A 13,764-nucleotide genomic window follows, 5' to 3' on the forward strand; every position below is an offset into this window, starting at 1 on the left:
AAAGAAGCTAGAATAGGTGTATTAGTTTGCTAGGCATTTAGATCAGACAAATGAAGAGTATGTTCACACACACACAAAAAGTACACAAATGTTTATTTTATATCAGCTTTATTTGTAATAGCCAAAACCCACAATTTTCAACAGGTAAATGAACAATGATACACCTATACCATGGGATATACTATTCACCAATAAAAAGAATGAACTGCTAATACATGAAACAACCTAGATGAATTGCTTGAGAATTATACTGAGTAGAAAAAAGCCAATCCCAAAAATTAGATACTGTATGATTCCATTTATATAAAGTATTCGAAGTGAAAACAACTGTGGCAGTGAACAGTTGAGTGGATGCCAGGGACTACAGAAGGGGTGAGGCATAAGAGAAGCAATTGTGGCTATAAAAGGGCAACACTGTGGGATCCAACATGAGGACAACATGTGGTTATGGAAATATTCATCATGTTTTACTATACTGTCAATATCCTGATTTTTATGTTGTATTTGTAAGATGTTAAAGTTGGATAAAATTGAATAAAGGCTACAGGAAATCTCCCTTGCTTCCTCCTTCCTTCCTTCCTTCCTTCCTTCTTCCCTCCCTCCCTCCCTCTCTCTTTCCTTGCGTCCTCTTTCCCTCCCTCCATTCCTTCCTTCCTTCCTTTTTCTTTTCTTTTTTTTTTTTTTTTTTGAGGCAGGGTCTGACACTGTTGCACAGGCTAGAATGCAGTGGCATGATCTCGGCTCACTGCAACTTCTGCTTACCAGTCTCAAGCCATCCTCCCACCTCAGCCTCCCAAGTAGCTGGGACCACAGACATGAGCCACCACACCCAGTTAATTTTTGTATTTGTCGTACAGATGGGGTCTCAACACTTTGTTGCCCAGGCTGGTCTCAAACTCCTGAGTTCAAGTGATTTATCCACCTTGGCCTCCCAAAGTACTGGGATTACAGGTGTCAGCCACTGTGCCTGGCCTGTATTATTTCTTAAAATTGCTTGTGAATCTGTAATTGTCTCAAAATAAAAAGCATATTCACTTCCTTAGTTCATTACAGATTCTCTCTTCCTGTTTATTTATTATTGATCCTTATTGTTAAATGTAGTAGAAACTTTTCTGTTTTTATACTAATCTCTTCAAGATTTGACTTTTCTTATTTTGAAGTCCTTGGCTCAATGAATAACTGAGACAAGTCATTGCATTTTCCTCTGACTTCTTTGATAGACTCTCTCTTGGTTTTCTTCCTCCCTCTCTGGCCGCTCCTTCTGGAGCACATCTCCCTCTTCACTCTTGTCACCTTGTATTATATTCTCACTACATCTGCCAAAACTCCAGTTATAGCACTACCCCGGTCACACCCTTCCGTTGGCTTTCCACCTGATCCAGAGTAAAAGCTGAAGTCTTTTTTTTGGCCTAAACTCCACCTGATCTGGCAGCCTATTTCCCCTCTGACCTCATTGCCTGCTAATCTTCCTCTCATTCATTTGGCTGCAGCCACATTGGCCTCCTGGCTGTTCCGAGATTAAACCAGATACTTCCTTTTAGGGCTTTTGTACTTCGTGTTCTTCTTTGTGGAATTTTCGTCCTCCAGGCAACTGCATGGTTTGTTCTTATCTCAGGTCTTTACTGAAAAGTCCCTTCATTGAGGTTTTCCTTTGGCCACCCTATTCAACAGCTCGTACCCCCAACACTGAGACTCCCTATTCTGCTGTCATGCTTTATTTTTTTCTAGATAGTCATCATCATTTATTTGTTGTCTGCCCCTCCCAACCAGTGTAATCTCTATAATTGCATGAATTTTGTTTCTTATTTAGTGATGTGTATCCAAAACCTAGAATGGGGTCAGCAAACTTTGTCTGAAAGATAATAAATATCTTAGGCTTTGTGGGCTCTATGGTTTCTGTCACAACTACTCCTTTTGGAGAATGAGAGAAGCCATAGATAGTAAGTAAATGAGTGGGCATGTTGTGTTCCAAAAAAGCTGTTTACAGACACTGAAGTTTGACTTTCATGTAATTTTTATTTTTTTTTTTTTTGAGATAGAGTCTTGCTCTGTTTCCCAGGCTCTAGTGTAGTGGCGCAATCTTGCCTCACTGCAACCTCCGCCTCCTGGGTTCAAGCGATTCTCCCGCCTCAGCCTTCTGAGTAGCTGGGATTATAGGCACCCGCCACCACACCCAGCTAATTTTTGTATTTTTGTTAGAGATGGGGTTTCACCATGTTGGCCAGGCTGGTCTCAAACTCCTGACCTCAAGTGATCCACCTGTCTCAGCCTCCCGAAGTGCTGGGATTACAGGCATGAGCCACCACGCCCAGCCTAATTTTCACTTCATGAAATACTATTCTTTTTTTTCCCTAAACATTTAAAAATGTAAAATACTTTCTTAGCTTATGGGCCCTACCAAAATAGGCCTGGCAATAGGACTTAGTGTACAGACCCCTGGATTAGGATAGCATCTGCATATAGTAGGTACAAAGGAATAATTTTTTCCCCCAGAAATAACTGGAAACTCTATAATTGTTATGTTGATTATTGTGTTTAAATCTAATTAAGGTATTTTGTTTTCCTTTTTACATAAGAACATAACTTTCTGCAATAAAATACTAGCTTATATCAGTTAGACTTAATTTACTCTGTGCCCTTACCCTAGGTAGACACTTGAATTAGCTTTCATATACTCATTTCAGAGTTTTTTAAAAAATGATTTATTATTATTATTTTAAATAGAGACAGGGTCTCCCTATGTTGCCCATGCTGGTTTTGAACTCCTGGGCTCAAGTGATCCCCCTGCCTTGGCCTCCCAAAATATTGGGATTATAGGTGTGAGCCACCACACCCAACCTCATTTCAGAGTTTTAAGGGAATTTCAGAGTTTCTTTATTTTACATATGAAATCCCTGAGGCTCATGAGTAAAATGATTTATAGGAATCTGAATCCAGGCTTTATGATTTGTACTCATGTCAGTAACTCATATGAGGAATAAAACTAAAAATTTAATTTAATGTATTTGTTCATTTTATTTATTTTACTCTTTCTGATTCTTATGTAATCATTAACTTGCTCATTTTAATTGCTAGATTTTACTTAAACAATTTCAGCTAGAAATATATTTCATTTGGAAGATTAGGCTGTGGTGGTATGATATTTTTCCATTTCTGATGAGACTGTTTTTATCCCACACATTTAAGTGATAGGTTGTTTTTAATGTTTTAAAACAGAAAAGGATTAGAGTATTTTACTTGGGCTAGTAAGAATGAAAATAAATCAGCTCAAAGAGTCAGAATAGTAAATATACTATAATCTGAAGAGAAAAAAGTCAGAATGCAAAAAGCACAAAAGTAGCTGTCCCTCTGCCCCAAGAAAAAGAAAAAAAGACTGGTAGAATCTGGCATTATATTCTTAAGACTAGGAAGGCATGGGATCTTGAGTTTTCAATATAATGCTGGATGCCTGAATGTCTTTTTCTCCTCACTAATCAATACCCAGAACTCTCCCTGAAACACACACTCAGTACTACATATATTTGAATTCTTCTGGTTCTTGGGTATTTTTTTTTTTTTTTTTTTTTTTACATTTTAAGGAGTATGGACATCTCCAATAGTACTTTGTAGTCTATGAATATTAACATTTGATTTTACAGTGTTATCATTGATGTTCTCTCTGTAGATATACCTGTGTTTCCCACAATCACAGCCACTGTGACTTTTCAGGAGTTTCGATACGATGAATTTGATGGCTCCATCTTTACTATACCTGATGACTACAAGGAAGACCCAAGCCGTTTTCCTGATCTTTAACTGACATGGAAAAGGATGCCGTCTAACCAAGGAAAGAAAATACAGAGACCCTAGAAGTGGATCCAAATAGAAGGGACAAATGCTTTCAGTGAAGAAAAGGGAATTACACATTGAATCGACACATCAGTAATACGATACAGTGAAATGGGCCTCTAATAAGAATTTCAGCGAGTTTTCTGATGTGCCATTTTTGTCTTTTTAAAAATATACATATTATAAATGTAATAGTTTGACACATTAATGACCCTAAGACCTTCGTATGTGAAGCAGCTATGAGTGCTGTGATTTGTTTTTAAAAATTTTTACACTTCTTGTTGAAATATATATGCATATAAATATATCTATATCTATATCTAAAACACTCCTGGACCATTAACGTAAATTAAATGTCTTAAGAGATATGGAGCCCTTTTAAACTTGTCATCTTTATGCAAGGTGACATTTATAAATATTCCTTCGAGCTTTGTTTTCATAAAATGTAAACTATGTAACATTATGTATAGTTCAGTAATTTGAATGTTTGTTCAATATAATGAACTAGAAGGAATGCAATTTTCTGTAGATGAATGAACCAAATGGTAACCATTAAACAATTGCATTTATATGTTGCAATACATTTCAGAAGGAGCGTTCACTCTGCAGGGAATAAGGTACCTCCTTTAGCACCTTAGTGCAATTCATTGTGGTGCTATTTGTTTTTACCTGAATGTTTGTTACTAATCTTCCTTTCATAGAACCTCTATTTTTTTTTTTCTAAACTTGAGTTTGAGTCCTTGTTATGGTCATCATAAGGTAATGGTTAGCATGTTTAAAGATATTCCTCTTCCAAATCTCAGCACTTTAAAAAAAAATCCAAATTTTTAAACTTGCTTCCTAATAAGTACACATCGGTCTGATTATTTTGTTTGTTTTTAGTAGAATATGGATGCATTGGTGTCAGTTTTAAAAAACAATACACATATTTTGGACAACCCTACATATTTAATCCTTTCAAAATAAGATAAAAACATTTTATATGCTAACAGAATATATTTGTTACAAGTTAAAGTCCAGAAGTATACACAAGATTGATTACTCCTATTATTTTTTTTAAATCACAGGAAAATATCGATTTCATTGTCTCCAAAGTGATAAAATCATGTATTACTCATTTTTGCACTTAAAATTTTTCTTATTTATTCCAAGGTGGTTTGAAGGTCCAAGTATGAAAATAAATTAGGGGGATTAATGTATAACAGTTATAAAGTATCATGTTGTATTAAAGAGCTTACTTAGATTGATGTTTTTAAAATGTATCCTGATGAATGTCTCAAGAATGCATCTGTCAAGTTTTTTAGACTGACCAGTAGCTTAAACTTTTTCCAGGATTTTAGGTAATTTGAAAGGAGTTTAGAGACCCTTATTGAAAATATGATTTAAAAATCCAAAGCATAAACCGTAAGAAAAATTTTAAATAAACATCTTTAAAGCTGCATCTTCCATACTGATACATGCATTGCGTATGTTGACATTAAATACATTTTATAATGAAGAAAAATAATCATAGTAAAAAATTGAAAGACCTAATTACTACGTTACATGGACCTATTGAATTTTGGGGGAACGTGTTAGTAAACCCAGACTAGCTTTGTTGAATAGAAGTTGATCGCTGTTATTTAGGAAATGGGTAGATCAAATGACTTAGAGACTGAATTATCCTATCAGTGGTTACATGGGGTTGGAGACACTGAAAGGCAGTGATCACTGTTGCTTCTAGGCTCCCTTACTTTGTAGGAATATGGTATACTTTCAGGAATATGCTATATATGTTTTCATAAGTACAGACACCTTAGGGAAGAAAAAAAGTGGGTAATTGAAGCTTATGGTTGATTAATTTCCTAACAGCACAGCTATGAATATTTTGCTGGGGTACACTGGAGGTAGGAAGACTACTGGAAATTTTTGCACTTGAATTTTGTTTTTAAAGCTTTTTTCTTTAAAGAATGGTAGAAACAGATTATCCATTCCAAAATGTCTTTTCTCTGATCACAAAGAGCAAACAAATGTCAATATCTCTTATGATGGTGAAAAAAAGGAAGTAATCGATGCAAATAAACTTTTCACAGTATTACTTTTAATGAAGATTTTTCGAAATGTGCCTTTTAATCCAGTTAATGAATGAAGCTATATGCAGTGTTTCAAATGAATAAGTCAAAACACCATATGTTTTCATAATACCACATGAAAAATCAAGATTTTGCAATATAGGTACACAAAATTCTATATGTTCTTCTCCATTTGTGATTTTGAAACTGTTTAAATTGGTAGGGGGACAATCGTATAGTCATCTTCAATGGCCATTTAGAAATGGTTAATATTCTTGCCCACTGGTATGGTATCCAGAGTAGATATGGTTTCCATCTTTGAGAAAATAATTCTCTGATGAGACAATTTGCCCTCTGTAGACATTCACATACAGAGAATTGCCAAACTTCATAAAAGGGTAGTATGAAGTAGATGCCCTGATTTTTGTGAGTATAAGAAGTACAGATGATGGTTTGGAAACTGTCACGTCTGTCTGCTGATACATGTTAGTAGATGAAAAACTGTTTCCTTCTGCTCAGAACTGGAATTAAGCCCCACTCATGCTAATAAAAATGGGTTTTTATAGTAGTATTCACATACAGTTTATTATTCACACCCTGGGGGAGGGTGATGAATAATGATTATTTAATGAGCCCTCTTCCTAGTTTTCCCTAAGTCTGCAGAAGACAAAGATCCTGTTTCCAGGCCATGAAAGGACTGAAGTAAATATTGTAAGTAAGTACAGTTGACCCTTGAACAACATGGAGGTTAGGGGTTCAATTGAAAATCTGCATGTAAGTGGACCTGTGCAGTCCAAACCTGTGTTTAACTGCTGAATTAAAGGTGCTTCCTTCTGCTCATTGATATTACCCATATTTACAAACATGCTAGAGAAAAGCAACTGGTGTAAAACTTGCCCCCACTAGAGAAATGGACAGGAGGTATTAAGTCACTTGTAAAGATAGCAGAACTAAGCTTGGTAAAAGCCCATGATTGTTTGTATACTAAAAATTAGCCAAAACTACTCTTGCAAAGCATTTTATGTCAGAAATCTGGGGCAATAGTAACTCTGGTTGCCACCTAAAAATTTCATAACATGTTAAGAATCACATTTTTTACATCATGCAAACCATCCTTACAGAGTGAGCTTACCTTGTGATGAGCTTTTTAATTGTTACAGTTCATTTTAGAAGAGTAATACTTTGAGTCATAATGGTACCTATGGTACATAGAATTACAATTTTGCTTTTTCCACACACTGAAAAATATTGAAGCAAAATCGTAAGAACTTCTAAGAAAGGTGCTTGTTAATCATTCTTGGTTTTCATCATGTTTTGCGGTGAAAATGACTTTAATTAGAGTAGAAACATTGTCTAACATAAAACCAAAAAGATAAAACCCACCACTTATTTACCTGTACCTCCCATATATAGAGTTCTTGGTGACTAAAGAAGGATGACAGTAATTGGGATGTTCTAAATACAGCTGTGTGTCACTTAATGATGGCTACATGTTCTGTGGAATGCATCAGGTGATTTTGTCATTGTGAGAACCATATTGGGTGTACTTACACAAACCTAGGTGGTATAGCATACCACTCACCTAGACTATACAGTAAAGCCTATTGCTCCGAGACCACAAGCTGGTTCAGCATATTACTGTTCAGCATATTATTGTACTGAGTACTGTGGGCAATTGTAACACAATTTGTGCATTACACAAATTGTACTTACATTATAATAATTTGTGTATCTAGACATAGAAAAACTACAGTAAGAAAATGATATAGAAAGATAAAAAATGGTACACTTGTATAGGGCACTTAGCATAAATGGAACTTGCAGGACTGGAAATTGCTCTAGGTGAGCCAGTGAGAGAGTAGTGAGTGAATGTGAAGGCCTAGGACATTACCGTGCACTCCTGTAGACTTCATAAACATACAGTTAAGCTACGCTAGATATATTTTTTAAATTTCTTTTAATAATAAATTAACCTTAGTTTAACTTTTTACTTTATAAGTTTTTAAATTTATTTATTATGTATTTATTTTATATACATTTTTTGAGACGGAGTCTTTCTCCGTCACCCAGGCTGGAGTGCAGTGGCGCAATCTTGGGTCACTGCAACCTCCACCTCCCGGGTTTAAGCAATCCTCCTGTCTCAGCCTCCCAAGTAGCTGGGACTACAGGCACCTGTCACCACGCCTGGCTAATTTTTGTATTTTTAGTAGAGACGGGGGGTTTCACCTTGTTGGTCAGGCTGGTCTTGAACTCCTGACCTCAGGTGATCCACCCGCCTCAGCCTCCCAAAGTGCTTTAAATTTTTAAACTGACTCTTGTAATAACACTTCACTTAAAACACATTGTACAGCTATACACAAATATTCTTTCTTCATATCCTTATTCTGTGAGCTTTTTTCTATTTAATAAAATTTGTTTTTACTTTTTAACCTTTTTTTGTCTGTTTTTTGAGACAGAGTCTCTGTCGCTGAAGTGCAATGGTGCGATCTTGGCTCACCGCAACCTCTGCCTCCTGTGTTCAAGTGATTCTCCTGCCTCAGCCTCCCAAGTAGCTGGGACTATAGGCGCATGCCACCATGCCCAGCTAATTTTTGTATTTTTAGTAGAGACGGGGTTTCACTGTGTTGGCCAGGATGGTGTCGATCTCTTGACCTCGTGATCCACTGGCCTCGGACTCCCAGTGCTCAGATTACAGGCATGAGCCACCGCGCCTGGCCTTACTTTTTAACCTTTTTTTTAAAAAAAAAACTAAAACACACACACATTATGCTAGGCTTACACAGGGTCAGAATCATCAATATCACTGTCTTCCGCCTCCACATCTTGTCCCACCGGAAGGTCTTAAGGGGCAATAACATGCATGGAGCTGTCATCTGCTGTGATGACAATACCTCCTGGAATGCCTCCTGCAGGACCTGCCTGGGGTTGTTTTTCAGGTAACTTTTTTTTTAATAAGTAGAACACACATACTGCAACAATAAATAGTAAATACATAAACCAGTAATAATTTATTACCAAGTATTATGTATGGTACATAATTGTATGTACTATACTTTTTTTGTTTTTTGTTTTTTGTTTTGAGACGGAGTCTTGCTCTGTTGCCCAGGCTGGAGTGCAGTGGCACGATCTAGGCTCACTGCAAGCTCCGCCTCCCGGGTTCACGCCATTCTCCTGCCTCAGCCTCCCGAGTAGCTGGGACTACAGGCACCGACCACCACGCCGGGCTAATTTTTTCTATTTTTAGTAGAGACGGGGTTTCACCGTGCTAGCCAGGTTGGTCTCGATCTCCTGACCTCGTGATCTGCCCGCTTCAGCCTCCCAAAGTGCTGGGACTACAGGCGTGAGCCACCGCGCCCGGCCGTATGTACTATACTTTTATACAACTGGCAGCAGAGTATGTTTGTATACACCAGCATCACCACAAACACATAATGCACTGGGCTAGGATGTTATAATGGCTACGATGTCTCTAGGTAATAGGAATTTTTCAGCTCCATTATAATCTTATGAGACCGCGATCCTATATGCAGTCGATTGTTGACCAAAACGAGGCAACATTATGCAATGCATGACTAATGAATATGGATAATGTAGGAGTTTTGGAGGGCTGAAGTGAAACAAATTTTGTAGCTCATACACATTGTGGCTTATCTGCTGCTCCTTTGGGATGAGGCTGCAATTGGGCCTGCAGTTGTTCCACTGTCCCCAGATCCTCCTTCAGCTTCTCAGACTCATGGGCCAGCTATATTTTGCTCCATGATAAAGTGTCCTGGCTTTGGAAGGACATCCATGCCACCAAGGTCAGAAGCAGCGAGATCTGACCAGAGTGTCAGTCCATGTTTGTGGTTCTAGCTTGTGCTTGTGGCTAGTGCCACCATCCCTCCCTCAATCATTCACCTTTGCTTTCCAACTGCCTAAAATGAACTTCAACCTCCAGCATCAGATGCAAAGATAAAGCCTTACAAACTGCTTAACTAGGTCTCACCATTGTTGATGTCATATCTGTTAAAAAGTATATCTTCTAGTGGTTCTGCTTCTCTGAATCCTGATTGATGTATTAATTTTGTGGATAGATAAAAATGTTCTTAATCTACTTGATGCTTGTCTTCCAAAATTTGGTATTTAAATGAACAAAAAAATTTTTTTTTTGAGACGGAGTCTCGCTCTGTCCCCCAGGCTGGAGTGCAGTGGCGCGATCTCGGTTTACTGCAAGCTCCGCCTCCCGGGTTCACGCCATTCTCCTGCCTCAGCCTCTCTAGTAGCTGGGACTACAGGCGCCCGCCACCACGCCCGGCTAATTTTTTTGTATTTTTAGTAGAGACCGGGTTTCACCGTGTTAGTCAGGATGGTCTTGATCTCCTGACCTCGTGATCCGCCTGCCTTGGCCTCCCAAAGTGCTGGGATTACAGGCCTCTGAGCCATCGCGCCCGGCCTAAATGAACACATTTTAACTTTGTCAATTTAGTGAATAAAAAAGCAGTTTTTACATTTAACATAACGTCAAAATTACATTTAGTATATTTGCAGAAAGCCCAACCATTTTTTTTTTTTTTTTTTTTTGAGACAGTCTGTCGCTTTGCCTAGAGTGCAGTGGTGCAATCTTGGGTCACTGCAACCTCCGCTTCCCGGGCTCAAGCAATCCTCCCACCGCAACCTCCCAGGTAGCTGGGAGTACAAGTCCGTGCCACCATGCCTGGCTAATTTTCGTATTTTTTTTTTTAAGACACAGGGTTTTACTATGTTGTCCAGGCTGGTCTTGAATTCTTGGGCTCAAGCAATCTGCCTGCCTGGGCCTTCCAAAATGCTGGGATTACAGGTGTGAGGTACCATGCCCGTCAGAAAATAACTTTTTTGAGATGGAGTTTCGCTCTGTCGCCCAGGCTGGAGGGCAGTGGCGCGATATTGGCTCACTGCAAGCTCCGCCTCCTGGGTTCATGCCATTCTCCTGCCTCAGTCTCCCCAGTGCTGGGACTACAGGCGCCTGAGACCACTCCCGGCTAATTTTTTTGTGTTTTTAGTAGAGACAGGGTTTCACCGTGTTAGCCAGGATGGTCTCAATCTCCCGACCTCGTGATCTGCCGGCCTCGGCCTCCCAAAGTGCTGGGATTACAGGCGTGAGCCACCGCGCCCTGCTAGAAAGTAATTTTTTAAATTACATTTTGGGATAACTGAACGTGAATGATATTAAACATCATTTGGAACATTCTATTTTTTGTGACCCTAGACCTTCAATTTCTCATGCGCAAACCATATTTTAGCAAACTAGCTTTTTATTTTTATTTATTTTTTGAGACAGAATCTCGCTCTGTCACCCAGACTGGAGTGCAGTGGAGTGGGGTGGCGTGATCTTGGCTCACTGCAACTTCCGCCTCCTGAGTGCAAGCGATTCTCCTGCCTCAGCCTGCCAAGTAGCCGGGATTACAGGTATGCACCACCACACCCGGCTAATTTTGTATTTTTAGTAGAGATGGTTTCACATGTTGGCCAGGATGATCTCGAACTCCTTACCTCAAGGGCTCCACCCACCTCAGCCTCCCAAAGTGCTGGGATTACAGGCGTGAGCCACCGCACCCAGCCCTAACTAGCTTTTTTTTTAAAAAAGACATCATGGTACTAATTTTAGTGACAGTGCATTGCAAAAATAACCTTTAATAAATTGAGAAATCTGAGAATGATGTGAATGTGTCACTTCCATTATTTTTGTAAGAACATTTTATTGGTCACCTAAAAATATTAGTCATATCAGACTGTAAATTGTCTTAAGACTGCTAAACATCGGCCGGGCACGGTGGCTCATGCCTGTAATCCCAGCACTTTGGGAGGCGGATCACGAGGTCAGGAGACAGAGACCATCCTGGTCAACATGGTGAAACCCCGTCTCGAGTAAAATTACAAAAATTAGCTGGGCATGGTAGTGCATGCCTGTAGTCCCAGCTACTCGAGAGGCTGAGGCAGGAGAGTTGCTTGAACCCGGGAGGCGGAGGTTTCAGTGAGCCAAGATTGCATCACTGCCCTCCAGCCTGGCGACGACCATGACAGAACGAAACTCCGTAACACACACACACACACACACACACATGCACACGATTGCTAACCATCTTCTATGATAAACCTTAAGTATATTCTAAAGAATATTACCACTGATAAAAGAATTGTCATGGTACTCACCTAAGATATTTTGCTAAGAATGTCTAAATAAATTTCACATATACTTTGACATAAAATGAAAATGGGAATAGAAACAAAACTGAGTAAAACAGGTTGAAATTCAAAATATCTACCACTCCAAAAATTGTCTCATTAAGAAATTTATAAAGGTACAATTACTACTTCTGCTAATAAAACCTTAATAGACATTCTGAATGCTTTTAAAAGTATGAGTAACAATTCCATTACACTCATATTTAATTAAAACACAACCACATGCACTTGATTAGAAAAAATAGTTTAAGCAGCACAGGGATGAAATGCATTAGCTGGTTTTGAGGCAGACTGAGGGAAAAGAAATCTCAATTCCATCTGAAAAGATGTGTATCAATCTACAAACAGCATGCATGGATCCAACCCTTCATCTAGTGCCCAACTGAGTGATAATTTTGCTAGAGATAAATTTGACGTATTAATACTGTAATCTGCATGACATAAGCTGTATAATGCACACTCCAGAACCTGACTCAGTTTTAAGATGTAGCTCCAAGGTTAACAGTAATTTTTATCCTCTCCTTCCTTTTATTCCTTTTCCCAAGTGCCTATTTACATTTTTCTGTCTTCCATGTACAGAATTGCCACGAGGAAACTTACCTAAGATCCATCTTCATGAAAACAGTTAAGGGCAACACAGCCTTTTCAATAAAAGATATGCAATTTATTTTGTGCTTTTAACATTACCCCCTACACAAATTATTAGTTACATAACTTTTAAGGGCCCCATAATCAAATAGCAGCTATCATTTAATGTCCCAGGCACCAAAGGCTACATTTTAAAAATTACTGTTTTACAGATACAGATGGGGTCTTGCTATTACCCAACCTGGAGTGCAGTGGCATGATCATAGTTCACTGCAGCCCCAACTCCTTGGGTTCAAAGTGATCCTCCTGCCTCAACCTCCACAGTAGCTAGAACTACAGGTGTGCACCACCACACCTGGCTATTTATTTTTTTGTAGACAGGGTCTTGCTATGTTGCCTAGGCTGGTCCTGGGCTCAAGCACTCCTGCCTTGGCCTCCCAAAGTGTTGGGATTACAGGCATGAGCCATAGTGCCCAGCCAACAACTTTTATATGCACTGGGAAGCCAAAAAAATTCATGAACTGCTTTATTGTAGTCTGGAACTAAACCCACAATACCTCCGAGGTATGTCTCTACTTTGCAAGGTAGCAATCACTTCCATTTTACCCGTAGGAAACTGAAGGTAAGGAACACAGTTATCTCCAGCTCTATGAAATAAAGACCAAATGCATGACTGGACTCTATCTTTCCATTTAAAAAAGTTCATTGTATAGCTACCACCTCTTGTTCACTCCTAAAGGATTTAAGCAAATAAATAAGGACAAAACATTTTTCTAACAAAAACCACTTTTATTTTTAAATCAATTTACTATCAAATACACAACAGAACTCGGTGTGGAGGCAGTGTTTGATTTCAACTGGTTATCTGTTAAAAGGCTTGTGTCCCAGTGCAACACTACCTTTGTGCAGAAAATGTTCACTGAAAATAAATATCCAAGAATGGATAATCTTCACTGCAGCATCTTGTCAGTGGCATTACTTTTAAAAAAATGATTCCCTTTAGAAAAGCTAGTATACTTGTATTCAGAGATTACAAGTGAGGGAACACACTGTGAATATTAGGTTTACCATATGTGAAATTTGTTTTTGACTTACA

General features: G+C 38.6%; 1 protein-coding gene across 4 annotated transcripts in view; it reads left to right on the plus strand.

Annotated features, from left to right (window-relative positions):
- Positions 1-5,916, plus strand: part of ANKRD13C (ankyrin repeat domain 13C) — a 94,383-nt gene extending 88,467 nt beyond the window's left edge. For all 4 annotated transcript variants that reach the window (XM_001166457.7, XM_009423361.4, XM_009423351.4 and 1 more), the window contains one exon: positions 3,665-5,916. In XM_001166457.7, coding sequence (XP_001166457.1) covers positions 3,665-3,795 — 131 coding nt within the window. In that variant the 3' untranslated portion in view covers positions 3,796-5,916. The remainder of the gene's footprint in view (positions 1-3,664) is intronic.
- Positions 5,917-13,764: the final 7,848 nt, after the last annotated feature.

The sequence above is a fragment of the Pan troglodytes genome, chromosome 1, assembly GCF_028858775.2.
Source record: "Pan troglodytes isolate AG18354 chromosome 1, NHGRI_mPanTro3-v2.0_pri, whole genome shotgun sequence".
In the NCBI taxonomy this organism is placed as follows: Eukaryota; Metazoa; Chordata; class Mammalia; order Primates; family Hominidae; genus Pan; species Pan troglodytes.